The sequence below is a fragment of the Oncorhynchus tshawytscha genome, linkage group LG02 (assembly GCF_018296145.1).
Source record: "Oncorhynchus tshawytscha isolate Ot180627B linkage group LG02, Otsh_v2.0, whole genome shotgun sequence".
Lineage (NCBI taxonomy): Eukaryota > Metazoa > Chordata > Actinopteri > Salmoniformes > Salmonidae > Oncorhynchus > Oncorhynchus tshawytscha.
In genome coordinates this window covers 3,130,974-3,146,111 of record NC_056430.1, presented here as the reverse complement: position 1 = coordinate 3,146,111, position 15,138 = coordinate 3,130,974, and the positions used below count along the sequence as shown (strand labels likewise).

At 42.2% G+C, this 15,138-nt stretch overlaps 2 protein-coding genes and 1 long non-coding RNA gene across 4 annotated transcripts in view; 1 reads left to right on the top strand and 2 right to left on the bottom strand.

The window, feature by feature from the left end:
• Nucleotides 1-3,504, bottom strand: part of isy1 (ISY1 splicing factor homolog) — a 29,481-nt gene extending 25,977 nt beyond the window's left edge. The window contains exon 1 of the mRNA XM_024416255.2: nt 3,073-3,504. Coding sequence (XP_024272023.1) covers nt 3,073-3,075 — 3 coding nt within the window. The 5' untranslated portion in view covers nt 3,076-3,504. The remainder of the gene's footprint in view (nt 1-3,072) is intronic.
• Nucleotides 3,505-3,579: 75 nt separating this feature from the next.
• On the top strand, nt 3,580-4,564 carry LOC112247485. Its single transcript, XR_002953082.2, has 2 exons — nt 3,580-3,754; nt 4,444-4,564. It is a non-coding gene; the product is annotated as an uncharacterized LOC112247485 (long non-coding RNA).
• Nucleotides 4,565-14,233: 9,669 nt separating this feature from the next.
• The window catches only part of LOC112247480 (cellular nucleic acid-binding protein), a 30,445-nt gene continuing 29,540 nt past the window's right edge, over nt 14,234-15,138 (bottom strand). For both annotated transcript variants that reach the window (XM_042329594.1, XM_042329597.1), the window contains exon 6: nt 14,234-14,897. In XM_042329594.1, the coding sequence (XP_042185528.1) occupies nt 14,780-14,897 (118 nt within the window). In that variant the 3' untranslated portion in view covers nt 14,234-14,779. The remainder of the gene's footprint in view (nt 14,898-15,138) is intronic.

Below are 15,138 nucleotides of genomic sequence, written 5' to 3'. Positions count from 1 at the left end.
TATTACTGCATTGTTGGAACTAGAAGCACAAGCATTTCGCTACACTCGCATTAACATCTGCTAACCATGTGTATGTGACAAATAAAATTTGATTTGATTTGACAACAAGGTTGATGAAATCCGAGCAAGGGTAGCATTCCAGAGGGACATCAGAGACTGTAACGTTCTATGCTTCACGGAAACATGGCTAACTGGAGAGACGCTATCCGAAGCGGTGCATCCAGCGGGTTTCATAGACCAGGTCAATATCCACTGAGTGGTTTAATAGACCAGGTCAATGTCCACTGAGTGGTTTAATAGACCAGGTCAATATCCACTGAGTGGTTTAATAGACCAGGTCAATATCCACTGAGTGGTTTAATAGACCAGGTCAATATCCACTGAGTGGTTTAATAGACCAGGTCAATATCCACTGAGTGGTTTAATAGACCAGGTCAATATCCACTGAGTGGTTTAATAGACCAGGTCAATATCCACTGAGTGGTTTAATAGACCAGGTCAATATCCACTGAGTGGTTTAATAGACCAGGTCATATTCATATCCACTGAGTGGTTTAATAGACCAGGTCATATTCATATCCACTGAGTGGTTTAATAGACCAGGTCAATATCCACTGAGTGGTTTAATAGACCAGGTCAATATCCACTGAGTGGTTTAATAGACCAGGTCAATATCCACTGAGTGGTTTAATAGACCAGGTCAATATCCACTGAGTGGTTTAATAGACCAGGTCAATATCCACTGAGTGGTTTAATAGACCAGGTCAATATCCACTGAGTGGTTTAATAGACCAGGTCAATATCCACTGAGTGGTTTAATAGACCAGGTCAATATCCACTGAGTGGTTTAATAGACCAGGTCAATATCCACTGAGTGGTTTAATAGACCAGGTCAATATCCACTGAGTGGTTTAATAGACCAGGTCAATATCCACTGAGTGGTTTAATAGACCAGGTCAATATCCACTGAGTGGTTTAATAGACCAGGTCATATTCATATCCACTGAGTGGTTTAATAGACCAGGTCAATATCCACTGAGTGGTTTAATAGACCAGGTCAATATCCACTGAGTGGTTTAATAGACCAGGTCAATACCCACTGAGTGGTTTAATAGACCAGGTCATATCCACTGAGTGGTTTAATAGACCAGGTCATATTCATATCCACTGAGTGGTTTAATAGACCAGGTCAATATCCACTGAGTGGTTTAATAGACCAGGTCATATTCATATCCACTGAGGGGTTTAATAGACCAGGTCATATCCACTGAGTGGTTTAATAGACTAGGTCAATATCCACTGAGTGGTTTAATAGACTAGGTCAATATCCACTGAGTGGTTTAATAGACCAGGTCAATATCCACTGAGTGGTTTAATAGACCAGGTCAATACCCACTGAGTGGTTTAATAGACCAGGTCAATACCCACTGAGTGGTTTAATAGACCAGGTCAATACCCACTGAGTGGTTTAATAGACCAGGTCATATCCACTGAGTGGTTTAATAGACCAGGTCATATTCATATCCACTGAGTGGTTTAATAGACCAGGTCAATATCCACTGAGTGGTTTAATAGACCAGGTCATATTCATATCCACTGAGGGGTTTAATAGACCAGGTCATATTCATATCCACTGAGGGGTTTAATAGACCAGGTCAAATATATGGACTGATACAACAATCAGACAGACACGGGAGTGTCCGCTAGAAAAATAACCTAGATCATCCAACATTCGAGAGAAACAACATTTTCTGACCAGATATTTTGCCCCGCTGTGGTGAGACTAGCTCTGTCCACATTGTTCCCTTGCTTTGTGTAAATATAACATGAATTGAAATGGGCTATAGCAAATAGGAATATAGGCAATTTACTCAGAAAGTAAACTATGCACTGCCCTGCTGTGTGCTGCGGCAGCGCCACTGCCTGATGCAATTCTGATCGGAGTAATAGTTTGATAGTGATTTTCTTACTTGTCCATTCGAACATCTGAAATGTATATTCTGGTTGTCCAACTCCCCCCTAAACTGCACTAGGGGGACTAAGGGATCAAGATGCAATGAATTTTGTAGGTTATTCCAACAATTTGGAGCAAATAAGCTAAAGGAGGATTTTCCTCAATTGGAAGAGACCAGAGGGACCTCAAGAGTTAACCAAACATGCTAGTGGGTATGGCATCTCATCTAACATTTTATATGTTAGCAACAGAGTTAGGGAAGTTGGAAGCTTGTGCGGTCGGCGTTTGAAAAAAAAAAAAAGGAATAATTAATTGATCTACAGGACTTTAATGAGGACCGGCCAACCTGTTGATACAGGATGCAGTGGTGAGTATTAAACCTGCCAACAGTGATAAAACAAATGGCGCCATCGTAGACAGCATCCAAAGGTTTAAGAGTTGTAGCTGCTGCAATCTGGTAAATGGTGTCACCATAATCAAGAACTGGCAAGTTGACTGTACACTCTGCTTCCTGCTATTTAGGGAGAGGCGATATCTAATTTCAAAACAACAATCCCACTTTAAATCTCAACTTTTTGACTAGCTGGAATCCCTCAGCAGTCTAAGTGTCAAATCTGTTGATGTGCCCTTGAGCAAGGCACTTTACCCTAATTGCTCCTTTAATTCGCTCTGGGTAAGAACGTCTGCTAAATAGCTCAAATGTAAATGCATGCAATAAGGGTCAACTTTGAGCACCTATATCTTCTGAATGTTTTGGCAACCAGGTCCAAAAGGTAACGTTCTGACCACATCTCCCATAGGCAAACATGTATGGAAAGTTGTTTGAATCAAAAGAGATGCTGTCAAAAAAGTGATGGATTTACCCTAAGTTAAAAGTTAGTTGTGCGTTTCTTACAGCTATGAAAATCAGTAGCATCACGTGGTCCATGGGAAATTAACTCAAACAATTAGCTAGTTAGTCGAGGAACATTTATTAAAAACATTTGTGATAACAAGCTAGCTTCTAGGGCTAGCAGCTAAAGTTAGCCAGCTAGCTAAAAGCAAGATTGATAGCTACATTAACTTCTTAAATTATTACTTATCTCTGACTAAATAAATGAAATACGTGTATTACTTACCATATATATTGATTATCTAGCTAAAGTAGTTACTTCAGTCTCTGAACACCTCTTCCAAAACGTTTGCTAGATGTTTTTCACAAGTTGAAAGCGGGTGCACCAAAGACAGTACCGTATGAAGATAGGCTAAAACTGCTTCTCCAATAGAAAGCCCCCATTCACACGTGTAGGCGATGTCATGGCGACGTTGGCTAGATAAGCTCATGCGCAGAAACTAGTCGTCTGCTCTAACGGTCGTCTCGCGCCGAACTGCACATGTGCAGGCCGTCAATTCAAAAGAATTTCACTGTCAAGTTTGTCACTTTCACATGTTCAACTACTTAAGACATTGTCTCGAATCTAGGTTATGCCTTTAGATTTCGCGAAAATTAACAACTAAGGAAGTATTTTTCACTTTTCTCAGTGACTTCTCAAACCCCAAACTCCGACCTTGTCTGTTTCGCAAGCGTTCCCGGAAGTCTCGGGATGTTGCGCCTCTGAATTTAGAAACTCTTTGGTGAACGCTGCCAACAGGAAGTAGAACGTTGGGTTCTGGTGTCAAAGTTGAAAGTTGACGCAAAGGCACCCAAACGTGCAGCAATTCTGATTTTTGTTTTTGCTTATACATAACGCATTTTTTTATGATCAACTTGTCCAGATTTGTTGAAACGCCTTCATAAACAATCGAACTGTATCTCATGGTGTAAGCTGTTTCTTTATTTTTGTATGACTCTGACAGTGTGTTTGTTGCATTCTTTCTGTGCATTTTTACCTCAACTGCCTACATTCATGATATATTGTGGGTATATTGTAAGAATGCTACACAAAACTGTGAATATTGCGTAGCCATCATGTCTAAGAATTGTCCTGATGGTGCTTGTTTACTATTCACACAGCTGAAATAGCCGAGATAACTGTTATCGTTGTCGTGGTGTTCATTAAGAATCAGCTGTCAGAGCAGTTTACCGATCACTACCTGAACACAGCCAATCTGTAAATAGCACACTCAACTACCTCACCTCCATATTATTACTTACCCTCTTGCACCCTAGTATCTCTACTTGCACATCATCATCTGCACATCCATCACTCTAGTGTAAATGCTCAATTGTAATTATTTCGCCTCTATGGCCTATTTATTGCCTTACCTCCCTACTCTTCTACATTTGCACACACTGTACATATATTTTTTCTATTGTGTTATTGACTGTACGTTTGTTTATTCCATGTGTAACTCTGTGTTGTTTGTTTTTGTTGCACTGCTTTGCTTTATCTCGGCCAGGTCGCACTTGTAAATGAGAACTTGTTCTCAACTGGCCTACCTGATGAAATAAATCAAAAATTAAGCATTGACTATAAAACATTGAATCATTTTCCTTTGCTCCCCTACAGGTTCTGAAAGTAATCTGAACGTTATGTCAGCTCTCTACAAGGACAGGTTGCAGCTATTGTTCACCCTTTTTAATTACATTTTTTTTTATTTTGCTGTTTAAATAAATAACATTATAACCTGTGTGTGTGTGTTTAGGACTCCACGATGTGAGGGGCCTTTAATATAAAGGGGTTATCCTATCCCCATGATGTGAGGGGCCTTTAATATAAAGGAGTTGTCCTATCCCCACTATGTAAGGGGTCTTTAATATAAAGGGGTTATCCTATCCCCACGATGTGAGGGGCCTTTAATATAAAGGAGTTGTCCTATCCCCACAATGTGAGGGGTCTTTAATATAAAGGACTTGTCCTATCCCCACTATGTGAGGGGTCTTTAATATAAAGGATGTGTCCTATCCCCACTATGTGAGGGGTCTTTAATATAAAGGACTTGTCCTAGTCGTATTTTTTAGTTCACCTTTATTTAACTAGGTTGGCTAGTTGAGAACAAGTTCTCATTTACAACTGCGACCTGGCCAAAATAAAGCAAAGCAGTTTGACACATACAACAACACAGAGTTACACATGGAATAAACAAACGTACAGTCAATAATACAGCATGTGCAAAGAGAGGAAAGGCAATAAATAGGCCATGGTGGCAAAGTAATTACAAAATAGCAATTAAACACTGGAATGATAGGATGTGCAGAAGATGAATGTGCAAGTTTAGATACTGGGGTGCAAAGGAGGAAGATAAATAAATACAGTCTGGTGATGAGGTAGATTGGATGGGCTATTTACAGATGAGCTATGTACAGGTGCAGTGATCTGTGAGCTGCTCTAACAGCTGGTGCTTAAAGCTAGTGAGGGAGGTAAGAGTTTCCAGCTTCATAGATTTTTGCAGTTCATTCCAGTCATTGGCAGCAGAGAACTGGAAGGAGAGGCGGCCAAAGGAAGAATTGGCTTTGGGGGTGACCAGTGAGATATACCTGCTGGAGCGCGTGCTACGGGTGGGTGCTACTATGGTGAACAGTTTCTGGTACACAGAAAATACTCGAGCTCTGAAGCAAGCTTCCAGAAAATTGGAACGGAAATGGCGCCACACCAAACTGGAAGTCTTCCGACTAGCTTGGAAAGACAGTACCGTGCAGTACCGTAGAGCCCTTACTGCTGCTCGATCATCCTATTTTTCTAACTTAATTGAGGAAAATAAGAACAATCCGAAATTCCTTTTTGATACTGTCGCAAAGCTAACTAAAAAGCAGCATTCCCCAAGAGAGGATGACTTTCACTTTAGCAGTGAAAAATTCATGAACTTCTTTGAGGAAAAGATTATAATTATTCGAAAGCAAATTACGGACTCCTCTTTAAATCTGCGTATTCCTTCAAAGCTCAGTTGTCCTGAGTCTGCACAACTCTCCCAGGACTTAGGATCAAAGGAGACACTCAAGTACTATATCTCTTGACACAATGAAGAAAATAATCATGGCCTCTAAACCTTCAAGCTGCATACTGGACCCTATTCCAACTAAACTACTGAAAGAGCTGCTTCCTGTGCTTGGCCCTCCTATGTTGAACATAATAAACGGCTCTCTATCCACCGGATGTGTACCAAACTCACTAAAAGTGGCAGTAATAAAGCCTCTCTTGAAAAAGCCAAACCTTGACCCAGAAAATATAAAAAACTATCGGCCTATATCGAATCTTCCATTCCTCTCAAAAATTTTAGAAAAGGCTGTTGCGCAGCAACTTACTGCCTTCCTGAAGAAAAACAATGTATACGAAATGCTTCAGTCTGGTTTTAGACCCCATCATAGCACTGAGACGGCAAATCAAATCAAAAATCAAATTTATTTATATAGCCCTTCGTACATCAGCTGATATCTCAAAGTGCTGTACAGAAACCCAGCCTAAAACCCCAAACAGCAAGCAATGCAGGTGTAGAAGCACGGTGGCTAGGAAAAACTCCCTAGAAAGGCCAAAACCTAGGAAGAAACCTAGAGAGGAACCAGGCTATGTGGGGTGGCCAGTCCTCTTCTGGCTGTGCCGGGTGTAGATTACAACAGAACATAGCCAAGATGCTCAAATGTTCATAAATGACCAGCATGGTCAAATAAAAATAATCACAGGCAGAACAGTTGAAACTGAAGCAGCAGCACGGCCAGGTGGACTGGGGACAGCAAGGAGTCATCATGCCAGGTAGTCCTGAGGCATGGTCCTAGGGCTCAGGTCCTCTGAGAGAGAGAAAGAAAGAGAGAATTAGAGAAAGCATTCTTAAATTCACACAGGACACTGGATAAGACAGGAGAAGTACTCCAGATATAACAAACTGATCCTAGCCCCCCGACACATAAACTACTGCAACATAAATACTGGAGACTGCAGGACCAAATCAGAGAGATAGGTAGGAGCAAGCCCATGTAATGCTTTGTAGGTTAGCAGTAAAACCTTGAAATCAGCCCTTGCCTTGACAGGAAGCCAGTGTAGGGAGGCTATGACTGGAGTAATATGATTTTTTAAAAATTGGTTCTAGTCAGGATTCTAGCAGCCGTATTTAGCACTAACTGAAGTTTATTTGGTGCTTTATCCGGGTAGCCGGGAAAGTAGAGCATTGCAGTAGTCTAACCTAGAAGTAACAAAAGCATGGATTCATTTTTCTGCATCATTTTTGGACAGAAAGTTTCTCATTTTTGCAATGTTACGTAGATGGAAAAAAGCTGTCCTTGAAACAGTCTTGATATATTCGTCAAAAGAGAGATCAGGGTCCAGAGTAACGCCGAGGTCCTTCACAGTTTTATTTGAGACGACTGTACAACCATTAAGATTAATTGTCAGATTCAACAGAAGATCTCTTTGTTTCTTGGGACCTAGAACAAGCATCTCTGTTTTGTCCGAGTTTAAAAGTAGAAAGATTGCAGCCATCCACTTCCTTATTCTCTGAAACACCTGCTTCTAGCGAGGGCAATTTTGGGGCTTCACCATGTTTCATTGAAATGTACAGCTGTGTGTCATCCGCATAGCAGTGAAAGTTAACGTTATGTTTTCAAATGACATCCCCAAGAGGTAAAATATATAGTGAAAACAATAGTGGTCCTAAAACGGAACCTTGAGGAACACTGAAATTTACAGTTGATTTGTCAGAGGACAAACCATTCACAGAGACAAACAAAGGAGAAGTAGGATAAGGGTATGGCTAAAGACTATAAGAACTGGCCGTCTAGCACGTTCGGTACAGAGAGTAAAAGGAGCAGGTTTCTGGGCACGATAGCATAGCTTCAAGGCATAGTGTACAGACAAAGGTAAGGTAGGAAGTGAGTACATTGGAGGTAAACCTAGTATTCCATCTGGACATCCTCTCTTTTTTAGACATTTTTATCTGAGCCTCAATTTTAAATGTATTTAATGAAACATGGTTATAGAATATTTTATTTATTTATTTTTATTTCACCTCTGTCACCTACATTGAGTAATGGAGAGAGAGCTATAGTCTCTAGAGATGTTTAAACCAGGTGATGTCATCGCATATGTAGGAGGTGGAACAACATGGTTGGTTAAGGCATATTGAGCAGGACTAGAGGCTCTAGAGTGAAATAAGACAGTAATCACTCACCAGGACAGTAATGGACAAGGCATATTGATATTAGTGAGAGGTATGCGTGTCCAGTGAGTGGTTGGGCTGGCTGGGGACACGGCGATTCAGACAGTTAGCAGGCCGGGGCTAGCAAGCTAGCATAAGGGCCATAGAGGGACGACGCGATGGGGGAAAGTCTGTTTTTGCCTCCTCGTGTGGTGAAGTCGATAGACCAGTTGTGGAATTAGTAGGGTTCCAAGTAGCAGAAGGGTCCAAGTCCAATTGGCAAAATGGGTATAGTGGTCCAAGAAACTGGCCGGTGGATCAGCTAACAGTCCAATATGCTACAGATAGCTAGCAGGCTACGGTTAGCAGAATGGGCCTTCAGGGGACGTCGCGCCTGAGGGGCCTGTTGGGATCCTCGGGCAGATTATGTCGGTATTCCAGTCATGAAGGATCGGCGGGGTTCCGTGGCCCGTACCGGCAGTAGAAGGGGTTTGGATATTGTAGCCGAGGAGTGGGCTTCAGGAGTAGCCCAGGAGCTCTAGCCGAGAGATGGGTCTAGCATGGGCTAGCCCCAGGCTAGTTGGTGCGTGCTCCTGCACGGAAACGTTAGCTAGCAGTAGTCAACCCGGGTTGCGGTTAGCTAGCTGCCATGATCCAGATGAAAGAGTTTGCGGTAGGAATCCGGGGATATGGAGAGAAAAATTGGTCCGGTATGCTCAGGTTTGAAATGCGTTGTACAAACTGGCGAGAGCTTTCCGAGCTAAAGGTTAGCTGACTGATAGCTGGTAGCTAGTTAGTTTCAGTTGAGGTATTCCAGTTCGGAGGTAAATTGAAATACTTTAGAAAAAAACAGATCCACACCACATTGGGTGAGGCGGGTTGCAGGAGAGTAGTTGAGGTTAAGGTTGAAGTTGAGGTTTAGGAAAAAATATTAAAAAGAATGAGAAGAAAAATATATTTTTAAAGATATATACATGGGACGAGACAAGACAAAGACGTCTGACTGCTACTCAATCTTGGATTCTGTGAGAAGAGTGAGACAAGGCTCCAACATCCTAACATTTGAATGAAGATAGACACAGACTACGTACCAATGACAGCATGTTCTACCCATATGCTTTATTAGTCTCATGTTATATAAATTAAATGCAAAAGTACGTAAGATCAGGCCATGTCACTGTTTTTCTCTCTACACCTGCATCTGGGCCTCCAGCAGTTTATCTGTGCTCTGACCCGGTCCATCTCAGCTGTTCTGACCCGTCTCAGCACTTCCTGTAGGTCCACTATCTCCCTTTGGCTGTCAATGTGCTGCTGCTGTAAGCTCTGCATCCTTACCACCATACACTGGTCCGAGCTGGGAAGAAACACACACGTTGGTACAGTAGGACATTATACTCACAGCTTATTAAGTTTAGGGAATGATAACACAACCTACCTCAGCAGTTATTTAATGTGAAGACTGTTCTAGCTGCTCCAGCTTGTGGAGGTGACCAGTACAGGCCGCCTCCCAGACACACAGGATAGACTTTGCCTGTGGATCTTCTCTTGACCACACAGGCTGGGTCAAATCCCACCGAGTGCTCCGTAGGTCTGGATTATCCCATGGTATGAGCCTCCTTCCCAATCCTAACCCTTCATCCCCCAACCCTAACCCTCTATCCCCCAATCCTGACTGTTTATCCCCAATCCTGACTGTTTATCCCCAATCCTAACCCTTTATTCCCCAATCCTAAATGTTTATCCCCAATCCTTAACCCTTTATTCCCCAGTCCTAACTCTTTATCCCCCGATCCTAACCCTTTATTCCCCAGTCCTAACTGTTTATCCCCAATCCTAAATGTTTATCCCCAATCCTAACCCTTTATTCCCCAATCCTAACTGTTTATCCCCAATCCCAACTGTTTATCCCCAATCCTAAATGTTTATCCCCTATCTTAACCCTTTATTCCCCAATCCCTGCACCTACCAGCCTGTCCAACATCACTACTCTGGACGGCTCTGACTTAGAATACGTGGACAACTACAAATACTTAGGTGTCTGGTTAGACTGTAAACTCTCCTTCCAGACCCATATCAAACATCTCCAATCCAAAGTTAAATCTAGAATTGGCTTCCTATTTCGCAACAAAGCATCCTTCACTCATGCTGCCAAACATACCCTTGTAAAACTGACCATCCTACCAGTCCTCGACTTTGGCGATGTCATTTACAAAATAGCCTCCAATACCCTACTCAACAAATTGGATGCAGTCTATCACAGTGCAATCCGTTTTATCACCAAAGCCCCATATACTACCCACCATTGCGACCTGTACGCTCTCGTTGGCTGGCCCTCGCTTCATACTCGTCGCCAAACCCACTGGCTCCATGTCATCTACAAGACCCTGCTAGGTAAAGTCCCCCTTATCTCAGCTCGCTGGTCACCATAGCATCTCCCACCTGTAGCACACGCTCCAGCAGGTATATCTCTCTAGTCACCCCCAAAACCAATTCTTTCTTTGGCCGCCTCTCCTTCCAGTTCTCTGCTGCCAATGACTGGAACGAACTACAAAAATCTCTGAAACTGGAAACACTTATCTCCCTCACTAGCTTTAAGCACCAACTGTCAGAGCAGCTCACAGATTACTGCACCTGTACATAGCCCACCTATAATTTAGCCCAAACAACTACCTCTTTCCCAACTGTATTTAATTTTTATTTATTTATTTATTTTGCTCCTTTGCACCCCATTATTTTTATTTCTACTTTGCACATTCTTCCATTGCAAAACTACCATTCCAGTGTTTTACTTGCTATATTGTATTTACTTTGCCACCATGGCCTTTTTTGCCTTTACCTCCCTTCTCACCTCATTTGCTCACATTGTATATAGACTTGTTTATACTGTATTATTGACTGTATGTTTGTTTTACTCCATGTGTAACTCTGTGTCGTTGTATCTGTCGAACTGCTTTGCTTTATCTTGGCCAGGTCGCAATTGTAAATGAGAACTTGTTCTCAACTTGCCTACCTTGGTTAAATAAAGGTAAAATAAATAAATATAAATAAAAATAAATCCTTAATGTTTATCCCCCAATCCTAACCCTTTATTCCCCAATCCTAAATGTTTATCCCCCAATCCTAACGCTAGTCCTTTTTCTTCCTCTGCTTCGGGAATTCTAGTGATGAGGTGTGGAGTTCCAGGTTACTCAGGCTGTCAGGAGAGAGAGAGATAGTGGTGAGGTGTGGAGTGCCAGGTTACTCAGGCTGTCAGGAGAGAGAGAGAGAGATAGTGGTGAGGTGTGGAGTGCCTGTTTAACCCCCCCCATTCTTTGTACCAACTCAGACTGGAGAAATCTCCAAACCCCCGTACTTTGTACCAACTCAGACCGGAGAAATCTCCAACCCCTACTTTGTACCAACTCAGACTGGAGAAATCTCCAACCTCCCCGTACTTTGTACCAACTCAGACTGGAGAAATCTCCAACCCCCTACTTTGTACCAACTCAGACTGGAGAAATCAACTTTGTACCAACTCAGACTGGAGAAATCTCCAACCCCCTACTTTGTACCAACTCAGACTGGAGAAATCTCCAACCTCCCCGTACTTTGTACCAACTCAGACTGGAGAAATCTCCAACCCCCCCGTACTTTGTACCAACTCAGACTGGAGAAATCTCCAACCCCCCTACTTTGTACCAACTCAGACTGTGGGGGTGCATAATTTCCCTGGTTACATGGTCTTTTCTCTTCAATGGAATTACGTATTTACTACTTGATTATTATAACTGTACATAGCCTTCATTTACATACTGTACACCTAGTAATCTGATAAGAGAAGGTATTCTCTGTGGTGCTGAAACAGATCCATAGCTCCAGATGACAAGAATTAGAACAGTCTCTTTTCATTCTGCACCAAAGGGCAGGTGGGCGGGCAACCTCTTTCTTCAGGGGTGCAGGTAGCCTAGTGGTTAGAGCATTGGACTTGTAACCAAAAGGTTGCAAGATTGAATCCCCGAGCTGAGAAGGTTCAAATCTGTCATTCTGCCTCTGAACAAGGCAGTTAACCCACTGTTCCTAGGCTGTCATTGAAAATAAGAATTAGTTCTTAACTGACTTGCTAAGTTAAATAAAAGGTCAAATAAACTTAAACTCAACCCTCTACGCTCTTAGGTCAACTCAAAAGGTCTAACATGCTGACCAGACCGGACACGTCGCGCGCGCCGCAAAATAAATTTAGAAATCGAATGTTATTCAATTATTGCACCGACACTGCTCGCGCTCGCCAACAAGCGTCTGCGATGCCAAGGGCTAAAATAGAACTCCTATTTCTGACGCAGATCGCGCTACAAGTCCTGCCTCTCCCATCTCCTCATTGGTTTATAGAAGCAGGTACCCACGTGCCATCTCCTTATTGGTTATACTCACGTGGGTGATTGAAAGACAAACTTTTTTGGTTGTTGTCATGGTAATACTATGAAAGTGTAGATGCAATCACCATATAAGTTCAAAGATGAAAAAGCCTGGAAGGAGGAGAGATGACTAGAAACGATTCGGTTGGTCGTTTTATGTGTGGATTAATTGTCGGAGTAGAGGACCTTGTGCATTTCAGGTAAAATAACAACTCAATGTCTATATCCCAGGACAAATTAGCTAGCAACAGCAAGCTAGCTAAATAGGACAAATTAGCTAGCAAGTGCAAGCTAACTAGCTATACATGTTTAATGCTTTTCGACCTGTCCCCAAATGAATGTCATTGGTTCAGAGTTTGTTTTGATATTTTAACCGGCGTGTCGTGATCGCATTTGGTGTAGGGGGACAAAATACATTTTTGCATGATAGCGCACGCTCGCAACCGGTTTGGGTTCCGTGTAACCCTCATTTAACTAGTTCTAGCGCAGCAACTTTAAAAGGGCTCAGACACGCTAATATAATTTGCTGGCTGAGTACTTCGTGAACGAAATTTGTGAGCACCGATTTGACATGTAGAATCGTGTGAAAAATGTACTGAACGATCGGCAGACGAACACTAGATCGTGATGTTTGCAAGCCCTACACCTTGTTTAGCTATAATAGATCAAAACTCACTTAACCAAATCAAAGTTCTTCACACATGTAGAATGTGTCATCAATACTCCACGAGACAGCAAGAAAAATACTGTATGTACTTGTAGTTTGTAAACATGCTTGTCAATCAGTGGAGGCTGCTGAGGGATGCCTCGTGTTGTCATTATACATCAATGTGAATAAACAGAATACATCAGCAATTAACCATTTGAAGATATGAACTCAGAATGTTCAGTCCAACTTCCCTTCCTGTGCTTTATTCAGGTTAAAATTACGTTAGACATTTTAATATTCTAGGACTTCAGTTGCATTACCTTTCCACTTAAACGGAGAACAAGCAAATTATATATTTTTTTACAGTAGTCTAAGTGATATATTGTACAAAAAAAACATTTAGATTTTCTTATCTACTCATTCCTTGTTGAAGTTTCATCTTTCCCCATGGTTATAATACATCACCTTGCTCCAATCATGGGATCAAAACTCTTTCTACAGTGATCTGGACATTCAGCAACTGACACTGTTCAAAGAAATGCACCTTTTATGAATTGATAATAATTTATTTGATGAATTTGCTATGACTGTCTATTGTGTTGGTTAATTTCTTTACAATCAAATGAGGGAAACTTATCACAAGTCAGAGTTATACTTAAACTAAAATCTTTATTCACTTATTAATAAGGGAGCAGGTCAATACAACACACAAATATAAAGTGAATCGATTGAGTGCTCTACGATAACGATGGCTGGTCGACGAATCACCCCCAGATGATTCGTTGAGAGCCCCGAGACAAAAGTACAAAGGTCTTTTACAGCCAAGATACACCCCTTTCAGTCTACATGACAAACAACAAATGTATGGATTGGGTCACAAGGTTAAGATTAGTATGAACGATACTGTCTGCTGTGAATAACAAGTATCTGCTGTAAAAACAGTAGAGACCAGGGTCTGGCCCTGGGGTCATCTCTCCCTGGTACCAGAAAGAACAGAAACATTAAGTCATGCTATGGAATACGGTCTCTTTAGGTTATATCACCAAAAAGACATCGGAAATCTCCTGTCAGTGTTAAATCTCCCAGAGGCCCACTTTCAGTTCACACAGGCACAATAGAGTTATAAGAACCCTCTATTCTGTTGCATAAAACAGCCATTTGATGCAATAAAAGTAGTATAACATAATCTTGTAATTTCTCTCACAGTATTCATACAGTGTTGGGGCATGTTATCCCCCTGTCTGCATGCTACCGTCAATCTGTCTGTCTGTCTGCCTGCCTGCCTACATGCTGCCGTCGGACTGAACCGTAAGCATAATGACCGCTGGCCGGGGCTGCTGTCGCACGTCAGTCACTCTATTGCAGGTAGACTCCGTTTTGTTCAAGAAAACGAAAACAAAGTCAATCTTTATGGGAAGCTCAGACTTCCTACCCACTCACTCTCACTAAGTGCTGGTTTCCCAGACCTGGTAGGGAGGGCATCCACTCATCATTCATCCCTGGTCACCAGTGGCATGGAAAGGGGGTTCTTTAACAAGCATTATACATTAACCTCTACCAAACTAAACAAACATGTTTGATTAAATGCAGAAAGTGGATGTTTCACCCCCTGTCCTGCTTTTCCAGCGAACTGGTGTGGGACTATCCTCCGTAGCCTGCCGTGGGCCAGAGGGGACGATTCAGACAAAATAATACAACCATCCATGTGAAAAGGGAGGGGCATAGGAAGGCAGCAGAGTGCTAGGCCGTGGCCTCGATGGTGCATTCTTTAGCCAGGTGACCAGACTTTCCGCAGTTGTAGCAGTTGACTTCGCTGGCCTTGCTGCACTGGACGGCAACATGGCCGATCTCACCACACCTGGTGGGAGACAGAGAGGAGAGAGATGAGGTTTAGGTAAGAGAAGGGAGAGTGTTTTCATTCAGTTGTTATTCGGGACAACATTTTATGTCCTGATATTTAAACAAGAATGCTATAATGTCTCATCTTTTGGTATCAGGCCTAAACATCACCTTTCCAACTGATTTGTACCTGACCTACCTGCTGGTCAGCACACACACACACACACACACACACACTCTTGATGTCCATTTATAAAGCT